This window comes from Megalobrama amblycephala, linkage group LG3, assembly GCF_018812025.1.
Source record: "Megalobrama amblycephala isolate DHTTF-2021 linkage group LG3, ASM1881202v1, whole genome shotgun sequence".
NCBI classification, from domain to species: domain Eukaryota; kingdom Metazoa; phylum Chordata; class Actinopteri; order Cypriniformes; family Xenocyprididae; genus Megalobrama; species Megalobrama amblycephala.
Genome location: NC_063046.1, coordinates 5,707,451 through 5,720,666, shown reverse-complemented (window position 1 = coordinate 5,720,666; position 13,216 = coordinate 5,707,451). Strand labels below are relative to the sequence as shown.

General features: G+C 36.1%; 1 protein-coding gene across 1 annotated transcript in view; it reads left to right on the top strand.

The window, feature by feature from the left end:
* Positions 1-1,647, top strand: part of LOC125263976 (protein kinase byr2-like) — a 25,051-nt gene extending 23,404 nt beyond the window's left edge. Inside the window, exon 13 of the mRNA XM_048183176.1 lies at positions 174-1,647. Coding sequence (XP_048039133.1) covers positions 174-1,223 — 1,050 coding nt within the window. The 3' untranslated portion in view covers positions 1,224-1,647. The remainder of the gene's footprint in view (positions 1-173) is intronic.
* Positions 1,648-13,216: the final 11,569 nt, after the last annotated feature.

Genomic DNA, 13,216 nt, shown 5'->3' with positions numbered 1-13,216 from the left:
TGACGAAAAAAAAGAAAAGTGTGCTCCTGTTTAAAAACACTTTGTACACAAAACACTTTTAAACTGTTGCAACTGTTGTCTTATACACACAGACATCAAGATTCAGCCTATGAACCTGCTGACACTAACCATATTTTTTGTTATTATTGTTATCATTATTATTTCCTCCACAGGCAGATGACAAGCAGCGTCACATTCAGCATGCTGTCAGCATGACAGGAACCCCCCCTCCCATCTCAGAGAGATACTCAGTGGAACTGAGGAAATTGATCAGACAAATGCTCAGCTGTGACCCTAAAGACAGACCTTCAGCTGATGAGATTCTAGCTAAACCATTCCTGAGCGATACAGTAAACAGAAACAGTAGAATTCCAGAGAAACTGCTACAGAGTTTCAATAAGTCTATCAATGCCTTTGATAAGTCCTACAACAAGCACTATAAAGATATTGAGGTTGTAGTTAGTGAGTGGGGAAAAATAACAGATTCGATGGAGTCTGTTCATTACAATGCCACAGCAGGCAGTCTGTCAGGTTCAGTGATGGGAGCAGCTGGAGGAATCACTGCATTGGTAGGTTTAATTTTGGCACCTTTCACTCTTGGAGCATCTCTGATTGTAACAGGTGTTGGTGTTGGAGTCGGAGTTGCAGGTGGAGTAACAGGTGCTGCATCCACCATTACTAATGCAGTACAGCAAAAATCCTTCAGAGAGAGTCTTAAACAAATTCAGCAGAAGTATAAATCTGTAAGTGACCCAATTCTCAATTCATTGGATACACTGAGAAAGGTGCTGAGAAAAACCACAAAGTTCAGGGTTTTTTTTGGCAACTCCACTTTTGACACTGTAGAAACTGCATGCAGTGTTAACAAACGAAAGGTTTTGTGTGCTACAGATCTTATGAATTTAGGCCTGTTGGCAAATGTTGGCAGAATTGTTACTCAGACTGCAAGAGTTGGACGAGTAGCAGCAGCAGCACTCTCAGGTGTGTTGAGTGGACTCTTAGTCATCTTTGACGTTGCCTTCATAGTGATGGATTCTGTAGACATGCACCAGATGAATCAGGGAAAAATATCTGATCCAAAAAAGGTCAAATCCAAAATACTCAAGTCCATTGCAGAGATGAGGAGAACACATAATGAGCTTTGCAATGTCCAGACAAAGATAAAAAAAACAAGAGAGGAATTGAAAGACTATATAGCTTTGGCCAGGCTGACAGAGAAATAGACAAAGATTTAAATAGTTTAAACATAGATATGATTCCAGACTTATGCAACATCATACAGATTTATCCATAAGCATAAATGAAGTTAAAACAAAATAAAATGTTGTTCTGAAACTCACTCCAGAATTCATGTGTGTAGCATGATTATAACTAATTAAGTTAATCACGACCATATATTTTAAATATTTGTTTAATGGCATCTTTTTATGATTGAAGGACAGTATCACTGATACTAATACTGCTACTGATGTCTCTATGAAATTGACTTTTTTTTAAAAAAAAGTCTTTTCTTTTACGATTCTGGCGCACGTGCATGATCATATAATGTAGCCAAATTATGATGGAAAAATGTTTTTTTTTTAGGCGAGAATATAGTTATTTAGACCTATATTTGACAATTTGTTTAGACATTTTCGGAGATGTTAGCTCCAGGCTGTTCAGTGCTCATCTACCCAGAGAGAACAGCTTAATCTCTGCCTCTTCTTCTGGAATTTGCCGCTGACTCTTATGTAGATAGTAGTGTTTAAACATGAGATATAATTCATTTGGGGTTTATCAAACAGGCAATCTTTGGTCTTATAAATCTATTACTTGTTCAAGATCAAATCAATTTGGCAAATCATAGGGCAAAGTTACGTTTCATAACTTTACATTATTTAACTGAAATTCTGTAGCGCTGCTTTTGTACTTTTGACTGAACTGTTTACTTGTTTATTTTGTACAACTTCTTATACTCTTATAATGGCTAATATTGTTTATGTAAATATTATTTTTCAATAAATAATATTTTATATAAATAACATACAGAGGTGGCTTTATATCAGCATGGCTGTGATTTCCTGCAGCCTCGTGCCTACAGCCAAATCACAGCCGATATATAGTGTTTAGCTTTTATAGATTAATTATACAAGCATTTACTGGTGTGTTATATATTTGTTTTTTAGTGATTTGTGGGAAAACAATTTAAAGTTAAACCTGTATCTAAAGAATTCCCTTGGAAATTTTCCCATATACATTGAATATAATAATATTCTTCTTACTTCAGATTAAAGTCTTATTAATACTTAGCACACATACTAAGATAATCATTTCTGTATGCTAAGACACAACTGTATTCTTAATTGTTTTTGCATTAATCAAAACACACTGATTATGTTTTACAAATCATTTGTCACTTATTATTTGCTTTATTTCACTGGTTCTGACCTTAAATGTAAAATAGGCGTTTAATAAATATTAAGCATAGTAAAAATAAATAAATAAATAAATAAATAAATAAATAAATAAATAAATAAAGTTTTATATGTAACGTGCATATTCTGTTATGTTCTGTTTTGGTTTCATTTTCGTTTTCACTCGGTTTGCTCTGGTCCTATTTCATAAATTAGTTCCCTTACTTATTCAGTCTCTAGTTTGTTGCTATGTTAAACATTGATTATCAGATTCTCTATTCATTCATCTAGTTCCCTTTGATTGTTCCTTGTATTAATGTTCTTGTGTTTCTGTTCAAGGTTGTCGGTTCTCTTTAATGTGTTCAGGATAACTTGTCTCTTATGTGTTTCTGTGTTTTGAGTGATTTTGGATTATTAAATAAAGCTTATTTGTGTATATCATGAAAATCTGGTGTTTTTCGACATTTCCCTCCATAGCTCACTTATTGCGACTCATATCATGATCAAGCACGTCACATGTTTGATTGTTGTACAAATAGTTTAGGCTAATTCTTATCTAACACAGACAGGGTTCCTCAAATCCGGTCCTAAAGTGCCACTGTCCTGCAGAGTTTAATTTAGAGTTCAAACTGACCTATATGCAATTTTCTGGTAGCTCTGAAGACCTTGATTATCTTGTTCCAACACACCCCTCATCGTCACGTATCGATGTTTGGTCATCGATCCCTGGCGTCGACATCCGAGGCAGAAGGTACTTCATTAAGTTTTGTTTTGTAGTAAGCCTTTCTTTAAAGTGACTTTCGTTTTGTAAAAATTGTATCTTAATTTTAATCAATGTTTCATCAACCAATTGCCTGGATTTAATAAATAAGACGCAAATATAGCAGACAATATAATCATGACATGGAGACTGGCGTATAGGCTGCTTGCCTCACAGACGTGAGAACAATATCCATAGAAATCTTGAAATATCTACTTTAAAACGAAATAATTACAAATGAAAATAAATAGGTTACTCTCTGATTATGTATTCCGAATGAAATGCATTCACTCTATAGGCGCTTCCAGTATGCGGAGATTATGAGAGTCAATGTCAGCTTCATCTTCGCAGCCGACACTGATTCAGAAAACGTTACTTTATTAATAAATAATTAAAATGTCTCCTTGCTTTTTTTGTCAGTTTAGTCAAAATATAGTAAATTTATTCTCCCGGTTAATAAACAAGGCTGCAGAGCTGTGCTACGGCCATCACTTCTAAATGTTGCTGTTTCTTTTCTAAGAAATACAGATTTTCAAGTGATTTACAAGAAGTCATTGCATGTGTAAATCTTCATTATCGACCCCTGCAAACGACACATGATGTACTTTACAACATGATTCAATGCATTACGGCTGATTATTTTCATCTGGATTAGTTTCTGCACAATTATCGGTGTTGGAGTCGGAGGGGCGGAGCCAGGGGCTGCCGTTGCCACTCTTGGCCTAAGCTTGGCCACAACTTTGGCCACCCCGCTCACAACGGCTGTTTCTGTCTCCTTTTATTTAAACGCAGAACCGTCTCTGTAACACCACAAAAAGTAACAAAAAAAAAAAAAAAAAAAAAAAAAAAAAAACCTGAGACTTTTCAGACACGCGCTTCAATTTCGCCTCAGCGTCATGCAGGCGCAAGTCAAACGCGCGGAAAGGATACAGGTGCCGAATGAGCTTCAGAAGAACAGTGAACGGCGAACACTATAGCTTACGTCAATGTTTCTCAATTGCAAGACCGCGCACTTTTCAATCTAGCGCAAATACGGCGCGCTGTAGGCTATATTACTCACTATAAATAAAGCGCAAAAGAACGAGCATGCAACCTCGTAGTTCTGTCGTCAATTAAGCCATTAATTAAAATAATTAAAATAATCAAAAAGACGATTAAAACTGCGCATGCATGTAGTAGGCTTATTTGATACATGTCTCCGAACTAAAATATTCTGCTATGTGAGATCAAAATATAGCCACAAGGCACAAGCTGATATGTAAATTTTTAATGCATAAATACATGTGAGAATTGTGCATTTGTAGAAGATGCCAATTTTGCGTTCATTTATAAAGTACAAACAAAAATGTATCACATTTAAATGCATAAAATAATAATTTTACATTCTGGTATTTATGTGCTGTTGACTTCCGCTTCCGCATCTTGCAAATGGGAATTCAAAAGAGAACACATTTTTTTCCTTTTTCCTACTGTTGCAATGATTTATTTTGACAATATAGAAAGTTAAACATTTGGTGTTCACTTTTTCGGTTAGTTTTTGAAACAGACGAACTCAGAATTGTTGAACAGTTCATTTATTATACATAAATTCAATGAAGGTTAAATAATCTTTGAACTAGTCTTTAAACTAGTTATCTGCATGTCTAATTATTTTATTATTATTATTTTTTTTAAATAGTCAAATTCACTCAGCCTTCCATGATCTAATTCACTAACTCAATTACAAATTAAGAACAAACTAACTGTATTCAGTTGTGTTGTAGGCACAGTCCAGTAGGCTACATTATCGTCAGACTATTTTTTTTTCTTAAAGTAATGAAGATTTCTGTGCCACCCCAGACTGGTTGCTGGCCCCTGCCTGGCCATCCCTATGAAAAAAAAGTCGGAGCCGATGCTTACATACTGTCCAGATTTACTGTGAGTGTCATGTCTAATGCATGCATTATTACTGATGTTTCAGTTATTTGATGTGAAATAACATTCTGGAAATATACATATATACATATACAGTACAAGTTCCATGAATAAGATACAGCAATATAAATACACACATAAATATTGGATGAAATAGTAGAGTATTTTAATAAAACTAATACATTTTTATCAATAGTTTTCAGTTAGGTTCCCAGAATTCTGAAAAGAAAACTATTTGTAGGTCTCCATATACTGTTGTCATGTTTCCTTTTTATTGCCTGGTCAATAATGGAAATCTGGTAAAATAATTTCACCACTTGTTTTGTTTTTTTGGAGTTCAATTTGGCCCTTCAGTGAATTTTGTGGCATATTTCTGGAATATGTTTTGAGTTTAGTTCAAATTTATTTTCTTTCTCATAAAACATTTAAAGTCAAAGTTGCAACATTAATATGTTAAATACAACACATATAACACAAGCAGACACTGAAAGACTGAATGAAGCCCTCTGCTGGTCAAAAAACAAACAAACAAACAAACAAAAACAACAACAACACAGACATTGAATATTATTTCACTTAGCAGACTGGTTAAATTAGAAACACTAAAAATATAATCAACTAACTTACATCACAACGCATTATAGTATTTCCTTGTTTACAAAAGAATCCTGCTTTGATGCCTTAGATATTAGCCTTCTTTATGCCAGTGTTTTAACTGAAAAATGCCCGTCATGCAGCATCTTTACATTCACTGAGCGCAGCTTTACATCCGCTCTCTTCTCTCTCACACACAGTTGTTACACCCTGAAGCCATGAAAGGGCTCATGTTGATCAACATGGACACAAACGCACAAGTCTGGATGGACTGGGCTGTCCAGAAGGTCTGTCAGCTGTATATGATGCTGCTGATAAATAACAAAATGTACCCGAAAATGACTTGCATGGCTTGTGTTTCTTCTGCAGCTCTCCAATCTGACGACTTCCCTCATAGACAAAATCCTGAGTCACCTCTTCAGTCAGGTGTGTGTGTTCTTGTATGGTTTATGAGGACACAAAAACATAGGTATTACAACGTATTATTTATTATTTTCATTTATTGTGTTAAATTACTTCTTTAAAACATTCTCACCCATTTGAGGATGTCTTTAAATGCTTAAATAAAAAACTTCCACTTTGAAACCTGTTTAAAAGCTTGCGTTTTCAGGCCCCCAAAAGCCATTGTCATGTAAATGAATGGCCAGAGTGCATAGTTTTTCCATTTTTAGTTGAAAACAGTGTTGTGTAAATGGCCCTTAAGTTTTCATTTCATCACATAATTTGATCAAAAGCATGTGGTTCCTCCATAGAAACTGAGGACAAAACTGGTTAGGTAACCCAGGTGGATCCCACATGGCTTTGTTGGCTGAGCAGCTTTATATTTATTGAAGAAATGTGATTATATTAGCTGTATCTACTAATATTAGCTGTAATGACATTAGTTATATCTGCTAACATCTTATATGTGCTGCAGAAAGTCTATATTTAAAGAGAGATTTACTGATACTGACACAGGCGCCAAGAATGCAAATGAGGGGAGAATCAACACCTGTGTTTTCCTACTTTGGGGTAAGAGATGTGGACAAATACACAAAAACAAAGGAAGTAAAATGTAAAATGTTTTTAAAGAGAAATGCACAAATTATGTACTGAATGAGGGTTGAGAGCAGATATAATAATCACATTGTTAAAAACTGAATGAAGCTAAATGAACACTGCTCAGTGTGCACACTACAGGCTGTTAAATGTAACACTGGAACATGTTGGAGTTAATGAGATAATTAAGTGATTAATTGAGTGATGACTGAGCATTATTGAAGATATCTGATGAGAACAAGCAGAATCACTGAAGGAAAGAGGAACAACAAGTACAGAAACTACAGATTCCAGCCACAGACTTAGATGAAATAAAATAAAGATAAAAGAAGGCATTGAATCTCTCAAGATCTGATTAAACAGCTCCACAAACAGCTTTACCAGCTTCACTTATTGCTAACCAGATCACTCAATTAATCACTTTTGTTTCAGTGTTACATTTAACAGCCTGTAGTGTGCACACTGAGCAGTGTTCATTTGATAACCCATGTAGGGCCTACAGTTAGACAACCCAGATGACACCCATTTGGGCCCCACATGGCTGGGAAAGTGCATGAGTATGAGAGTATGACAATAAAAACACAAACTGTTATAAAATGCAGATTGTAACTCAGTGTATAATTTAATGCTTTCACATGACCTCAGGCCACTGTGTCTCATGTTATGGCACTTTTCCACTGCATGGGACGGCTTGGTATGGATTGGTACAGCTCACTTAAATAGTACCTCCTCGGTGGAGGCTCCAAGCGAGCCGAACCAATACTTAATGTGATGTGTAAACACTGCAGATCACTGATTGGTCAGAGAGAATCGACACTACCAGCGTCATTGGATTTGAAACACGAGACACCAAACCCGCTAGATTTAAATAGACAGTAACATCCACTGCAGTATTATTTGTTCATGTTACTTTTTTTTAAAAAATGGGTAACACTTTACTTGAAGGGGTGTGCATAAGACTGACATGACACCTTCATAATCTTGACATGACATGTGTCATGAATATGAAGGAGGTTTTATGAATGTTTATGACAACTGTCATTAAGTGTCATTCGCTCAATTATGTCATTTTTAATGCAAAGATGACATTGTTTGAGATGTCCGAGTTATGACAACTTGACATAAACCAACACATCATAACCTGTCAGTGTCTTTGTCATGACAACTTGACATTAGCAAAACATCATAACCTGTCATAAACATGACATAGCAGATTAATTATCAAACTTAAAAAACTACTTAGCTTTATGGGTTAACATTACATTACATTATTTTGGTAACATTTCAGTGTAGGAAACACATATAAAAACGATTAACTATGACTTTTCCCTCAATAAACTCTTAATTTACTGCTTATTATAGATAATTGTTAAGTTTAGGTATTGGGTAGGATTAAGAATCTAGAATAAGGTCATGCAGAATAAGGCATTAATATGTGCTTATTAATTACTAATAAATAGTCAATATTCTAGTAATATGCATGCTAATAGTAATAAGCAACCAGTTAAAAGACCCTAAAATAAAGTGTTACCATTATTTTATAACAGTGTCATCTTTTTTACGAAATTTGAAATTGTCTATTATCTGACCTTCTGTTGGAGGAAACTTAAAAAAAACAAACAACAACAACAAAAAAAAACATGAAATGAAAAATAGTCATGACGCTGTTATAAAATTATTTGTCAGAGTATTGTCACTTAATGACATTTTAATGACAAGTTCAATTTGTACCACTGTACTTGAGCTCAAGATACATATTCATGACACTGTTATAATGGCCTCATGACAGCCAATGTCAAAACCAACGACATGACAGTTTAATGTAATGTTAACCCATAAAGCTAAATGATGTCAAGTTGTCATGACAAAGACACTGACAGGTTATGATGTATTGGTTTATGTCAAGTTGTCATAACTCGGACATCTCAAACAATGTCATCTTTGCATTAAAAATGACATAATTGAGCGAATGACACTTAATGACAGTTGTCATAAACATTCATAAAACCTCCTTCATATTCATGACACGTGTCATGTCATGATTATGAAGGTGTCATGTCAGTCTTATGCACACCCCTTCAAGTAAAGTGTTACCAAAAAATGACTTGCTTAGTTTAAACGACCGTCACACACAACTTGAAAAAAGAAATGGTTGTATCATGGTCAGTAGACGAGGTGCCTCGTTGGTAGCCAAGGAGTGAGCCGTACTGAACCATAGCATGCAGTGGAAAAGCACGAGCCGTGCCGAGCCGAGCTGAGTCATTCCACGCAGTGGAAAACCGCCATACGTTTTTATTTTCTCTGACAGATACCAGTATGCAACCATGGATCAGATATCTGAGATGCTTCCCGTACGGTGTACATTTTAGGACATTCTCAGACCTCAGTCATACAATGAAAAGGTGTCATGTCTGAGACTAAAAGGATTCAGTCACTGGACAAAATGGCATCATGGCTCAGACTGAAAGGCTTCTGGTCTCAGGAAAATCAACGTCAGGTGTCAGGTCTCGTACAATTAGGCATTGAACTGTAACCCCAGTAACGATACCCGCTATGTTAAAGCTGGGGCCTGGGTAAGTATTTATTTCACTGTAATGATTAACTGCAATAGTATAATATTATTTCTTCCCATCAGCAGCAATAAAGAATATAAAATCCAATATGGGTTGTATGTGTCTTTTTTATATATATCTACTTAAATAACCCAATGAATTCAGTAAAGCAATATAAAAATAATAAAAAAATGTGTAAACATTTTACAATTCAATACTTTTAAAGGACAATATAAAATAAAATAAACCAAATGTGTTCACAGGTGTTAACATACACTTCAAGTAATTAAACTGGCAAATGTATAAATTTACAACTCAAAAAACACAATCTTACGATTATAGATTAAACCCAATGAAACACACACTAGTTTTAGTAACAAAACTCACTGTCAACATTAGCGCATGGTACCATGGCCGCAAGCTTGTTAAGGCCACACCCACCCTCCACCTTGCCCCGCCTCTCTCCTCCTCATTAGCATTTAAAGCTACAGACACAGAAATGGCACGTCCTGGCTCGTAGTGGCTGAATTTCAGGAAAGAGACTTCAGATACAGTACTAGGGACCACTTAGGCCTATATAAAAGCATCCAAAAAAGTAGCATGTCATGAGACCTTTAAATAAAAACTTGCATTTTGAAACCTGTTTAAAAAGCTTGTGATTTCAGGCCCCCAAAAGCCGTTGTCATGTAAATGAATGGCCAGAGTGCATAGTTTTTCCATTTTTAGTTGAAAACAATGTTGTGTAGACAGAACCTTAAGTGTTCATTTTCATCACATAATTTGGTCAAAACCATGTGGTTCCTCCATGGAAACTGAGGACAAAACTGGTCAGGTAACCCAGGTGGATCCCACATGGCTTTGTTGGCTGAGCAGCTTTATATTTATTGAAGAAATGTGATTATATTAGCTGTATCTACTAATATTAGCTGTAATGACATTAGTTATATCTGCTAACATCTTATATGTGCTGCAGAAAGTCTATATTTAAAGAGAGATTTACTGATACTGACACAGGCGCCAAGAATGCAAATGAGGGGAGAATCAACACCTGTGTTTTCCTACTTTGGGGTAAGAGATGTGGACAAATACACAAAAACAAAGGAAGTAAAATGTAAAATGTTTTTAAAGAGAAATGCACAAATTATGTACTGAATGAGGGTTGAGAGCAGATATAGTAATCACATAGTTAAAAACTGAATGAAGCTAAATGAACACTGCTCAGTGTGCACACTACAGGCTGTTAAATGTAACACTGGAACATGTTAAAGTTAATGAGATAATTAAGTGATTAATTGAGTGATGACTGAGCATTATTGAAGATATCTGATGAGAACAAGCAGAATCACTGAAGGAAAGAGGAACAACAAGTACAGAAACTACAGCTTCCAGCCACAGACTTATCAAATAAAGATAAAAGAAGGCATTGAATCTCTCAAGATCTGATTAAACAACTCCACAAACAGCTTTACCAGCTTCACTTATTGCTAACCAGATCACTCAATTAATCACTTTTGTTTCAGTGTTACATTTAACAGGCTGTAGTGTGCACACTGAGCAGTGTTCATTTGATAACCCATGTAGGGCCTACAGTTAGACAACCCAGATGACACCCATTTGGGCCCCACATGGCTGGGAAAGTGCATGAGTATGAGAGTATGACAATAAAAACACAAACTGTTGTATTAGCTATAAGTTTTATTATTGTATGTGTAGTAGTATATGATGTAAGATATATCAATGCAAATGATAAACAGTAAATTAAATGACTTTGGTTGTCTGTGTCTCTCATGATAGAGCTGATCCTTCACCCTGTTTAAGTTTGAGGAGAAGCAGGAGATCATAAAGAACTTCATTGTGGTTCGTGTTGACGCTCCGGGACAGGATCCTGCCGGTTATATATATATATATATATATATATATATATATATATTTGTATACAGCATTTGACACCTGTCAAACCATCTTCAGCTCTTCAGAAGGTGTTAGTGGTTTTACATCCTCCATATTTGATGCAGATTGTAACTTGGCATATAATTTAATGCTTTCAGATGACCTCAGGCCACTGTGTCTCATGTTATGGCACTTTTCCACTGCATGGGACGGCTTGGTATGGATTGGTACAGCTTAGGACTGGGCGATATATCGCATGTGATTGTCACGCGCATTTCGTCAGTAAAGCCGGTTCCCTGATTGCCGCTAAATCGCCATCACCTGCTTTTAAATGGAGCGGCATTTAATAGACAGAGCCGTAGATCACTGACAAACCACGCAATATCGTGTTCATTATCGAAGGCGATTCATCTGTGATAATGAGCGCGATATTGCGTAGCTTGTCAGTGAACTACGGCTCTGTCTATTAAATGCCGCTCCATTTAAAAGAAGGTGATGGTGATTTAGTGGTAATCAGGGAACCGGCTTTCGGCTTTCACCGACAATCGCATGCGATATATCACCCAGCCCTATCATACAGCTCACTTAAATAGTACCTCCTCGGTGGAGGTTCCAAGCGAGCCGAACCAATACTTAATGTGATGTGTAAACACTGCAGATCACTGATTGGTCAGAGAGAATCGACACTACCGGCGTCATTGGATTTGAAACACGAGACACCAAACCCGCTACATTTAAATAGACAGTAACATCCACTGCAGTATCATTTGTTCATGTTACTTTTTTTTTTAAATGACTTGCTTAGTGATGGATCCGAAATGGTCAATATTCATATTCATGCATTTTTATTCATATTTATGTTAATCGTTTATGGCTTATGATTTATCAGTTTCACTTTTGATTTCCTATATTTATGTACCCATACTTTATATATATTAATTCTTATCATATTTTCAAGTATTTACTTGTTATTGTACCCTTATTATTCTTATTTTATATTTAAGAGTATGCTTGTTATGTTCAGTTGTTCTTCAAAGTGTTCCAGTGTGACAGGTCACGCTGACAAGTTTGTGGTTCGACATTGGACGCCTGCCAAGTACTGCAGAAGTGATGTTTTTCAGAATTATTGTCTGCTGACATTTAATAGTGCAAGATTTGCAAAATTCCCTAAGGGTTAAAACAACTGTTTTTAACACTGGACCAGTGGACGACGTAATGGGTGAAATTAACCTTTTTCATTTTAAGAAAAACATCAGTTTGAGTGGGTTGGGAATTTCCCTGTACGCTTATGGTATAATATGGACTGAGTTGTTGATAATTTGGCTTTTTCTCTCCTTTGCTCTCCTGGGCTTCTACTTCTTCTCTCTTATCTGCAAATGTCTTAATGTTTTAATTCAGTAGACGAGGTAGACGAGGTGCCTCGTAGGTAGCTGAGGAGCGAGCCGTACTGAACCGTACCATGCAGTGGAAAAGCACAAGCCGTGCCGAGCCGAGCTGAGTCATTCCACGCAGTGGAAAAGCACCATACGTTTTTATTTTCTCTGACAGATACCAGTATGCAACCATGGATCAGATATCTGAGATGCTTCCCATACGGTGTACATTTTAGGACATTCTCAGACCTCAGTCATACAACGAAAAGGCGTCATGTCTGAGACTATAAGGATTCAATCACCGGACAAAACGGCATCATGCCTCAGACTGAAAGACTTCTGGTCTCAGGAAAAACAACATCAGGTGTCAGGTCTCGTACAATTAGGCATCGGACGAAAAAGCCTCAGACCAAAAGGCATCAGACATAAAGGGATCGACTTAGAAAGAAGCAAATTGCCCACCTCAATGTGGCGTCACATGCACGCAGTTTTCTTACAGTAAATGTTATACTAATTTGTAGCAATAAAACATATTGCTCTGAGATTATTTTGTAAATTTGTCACTAGTTTTATTGCATGTATAACAAGTTAGCTAAATAACACATTGCAACTAGCTTGCATTGCAAACTATCGTGAACGCATATGAAAATTAACCATGGTTTTATTATAGTAAAAGTGTGGTAACTATAACTTTTTTGTTGG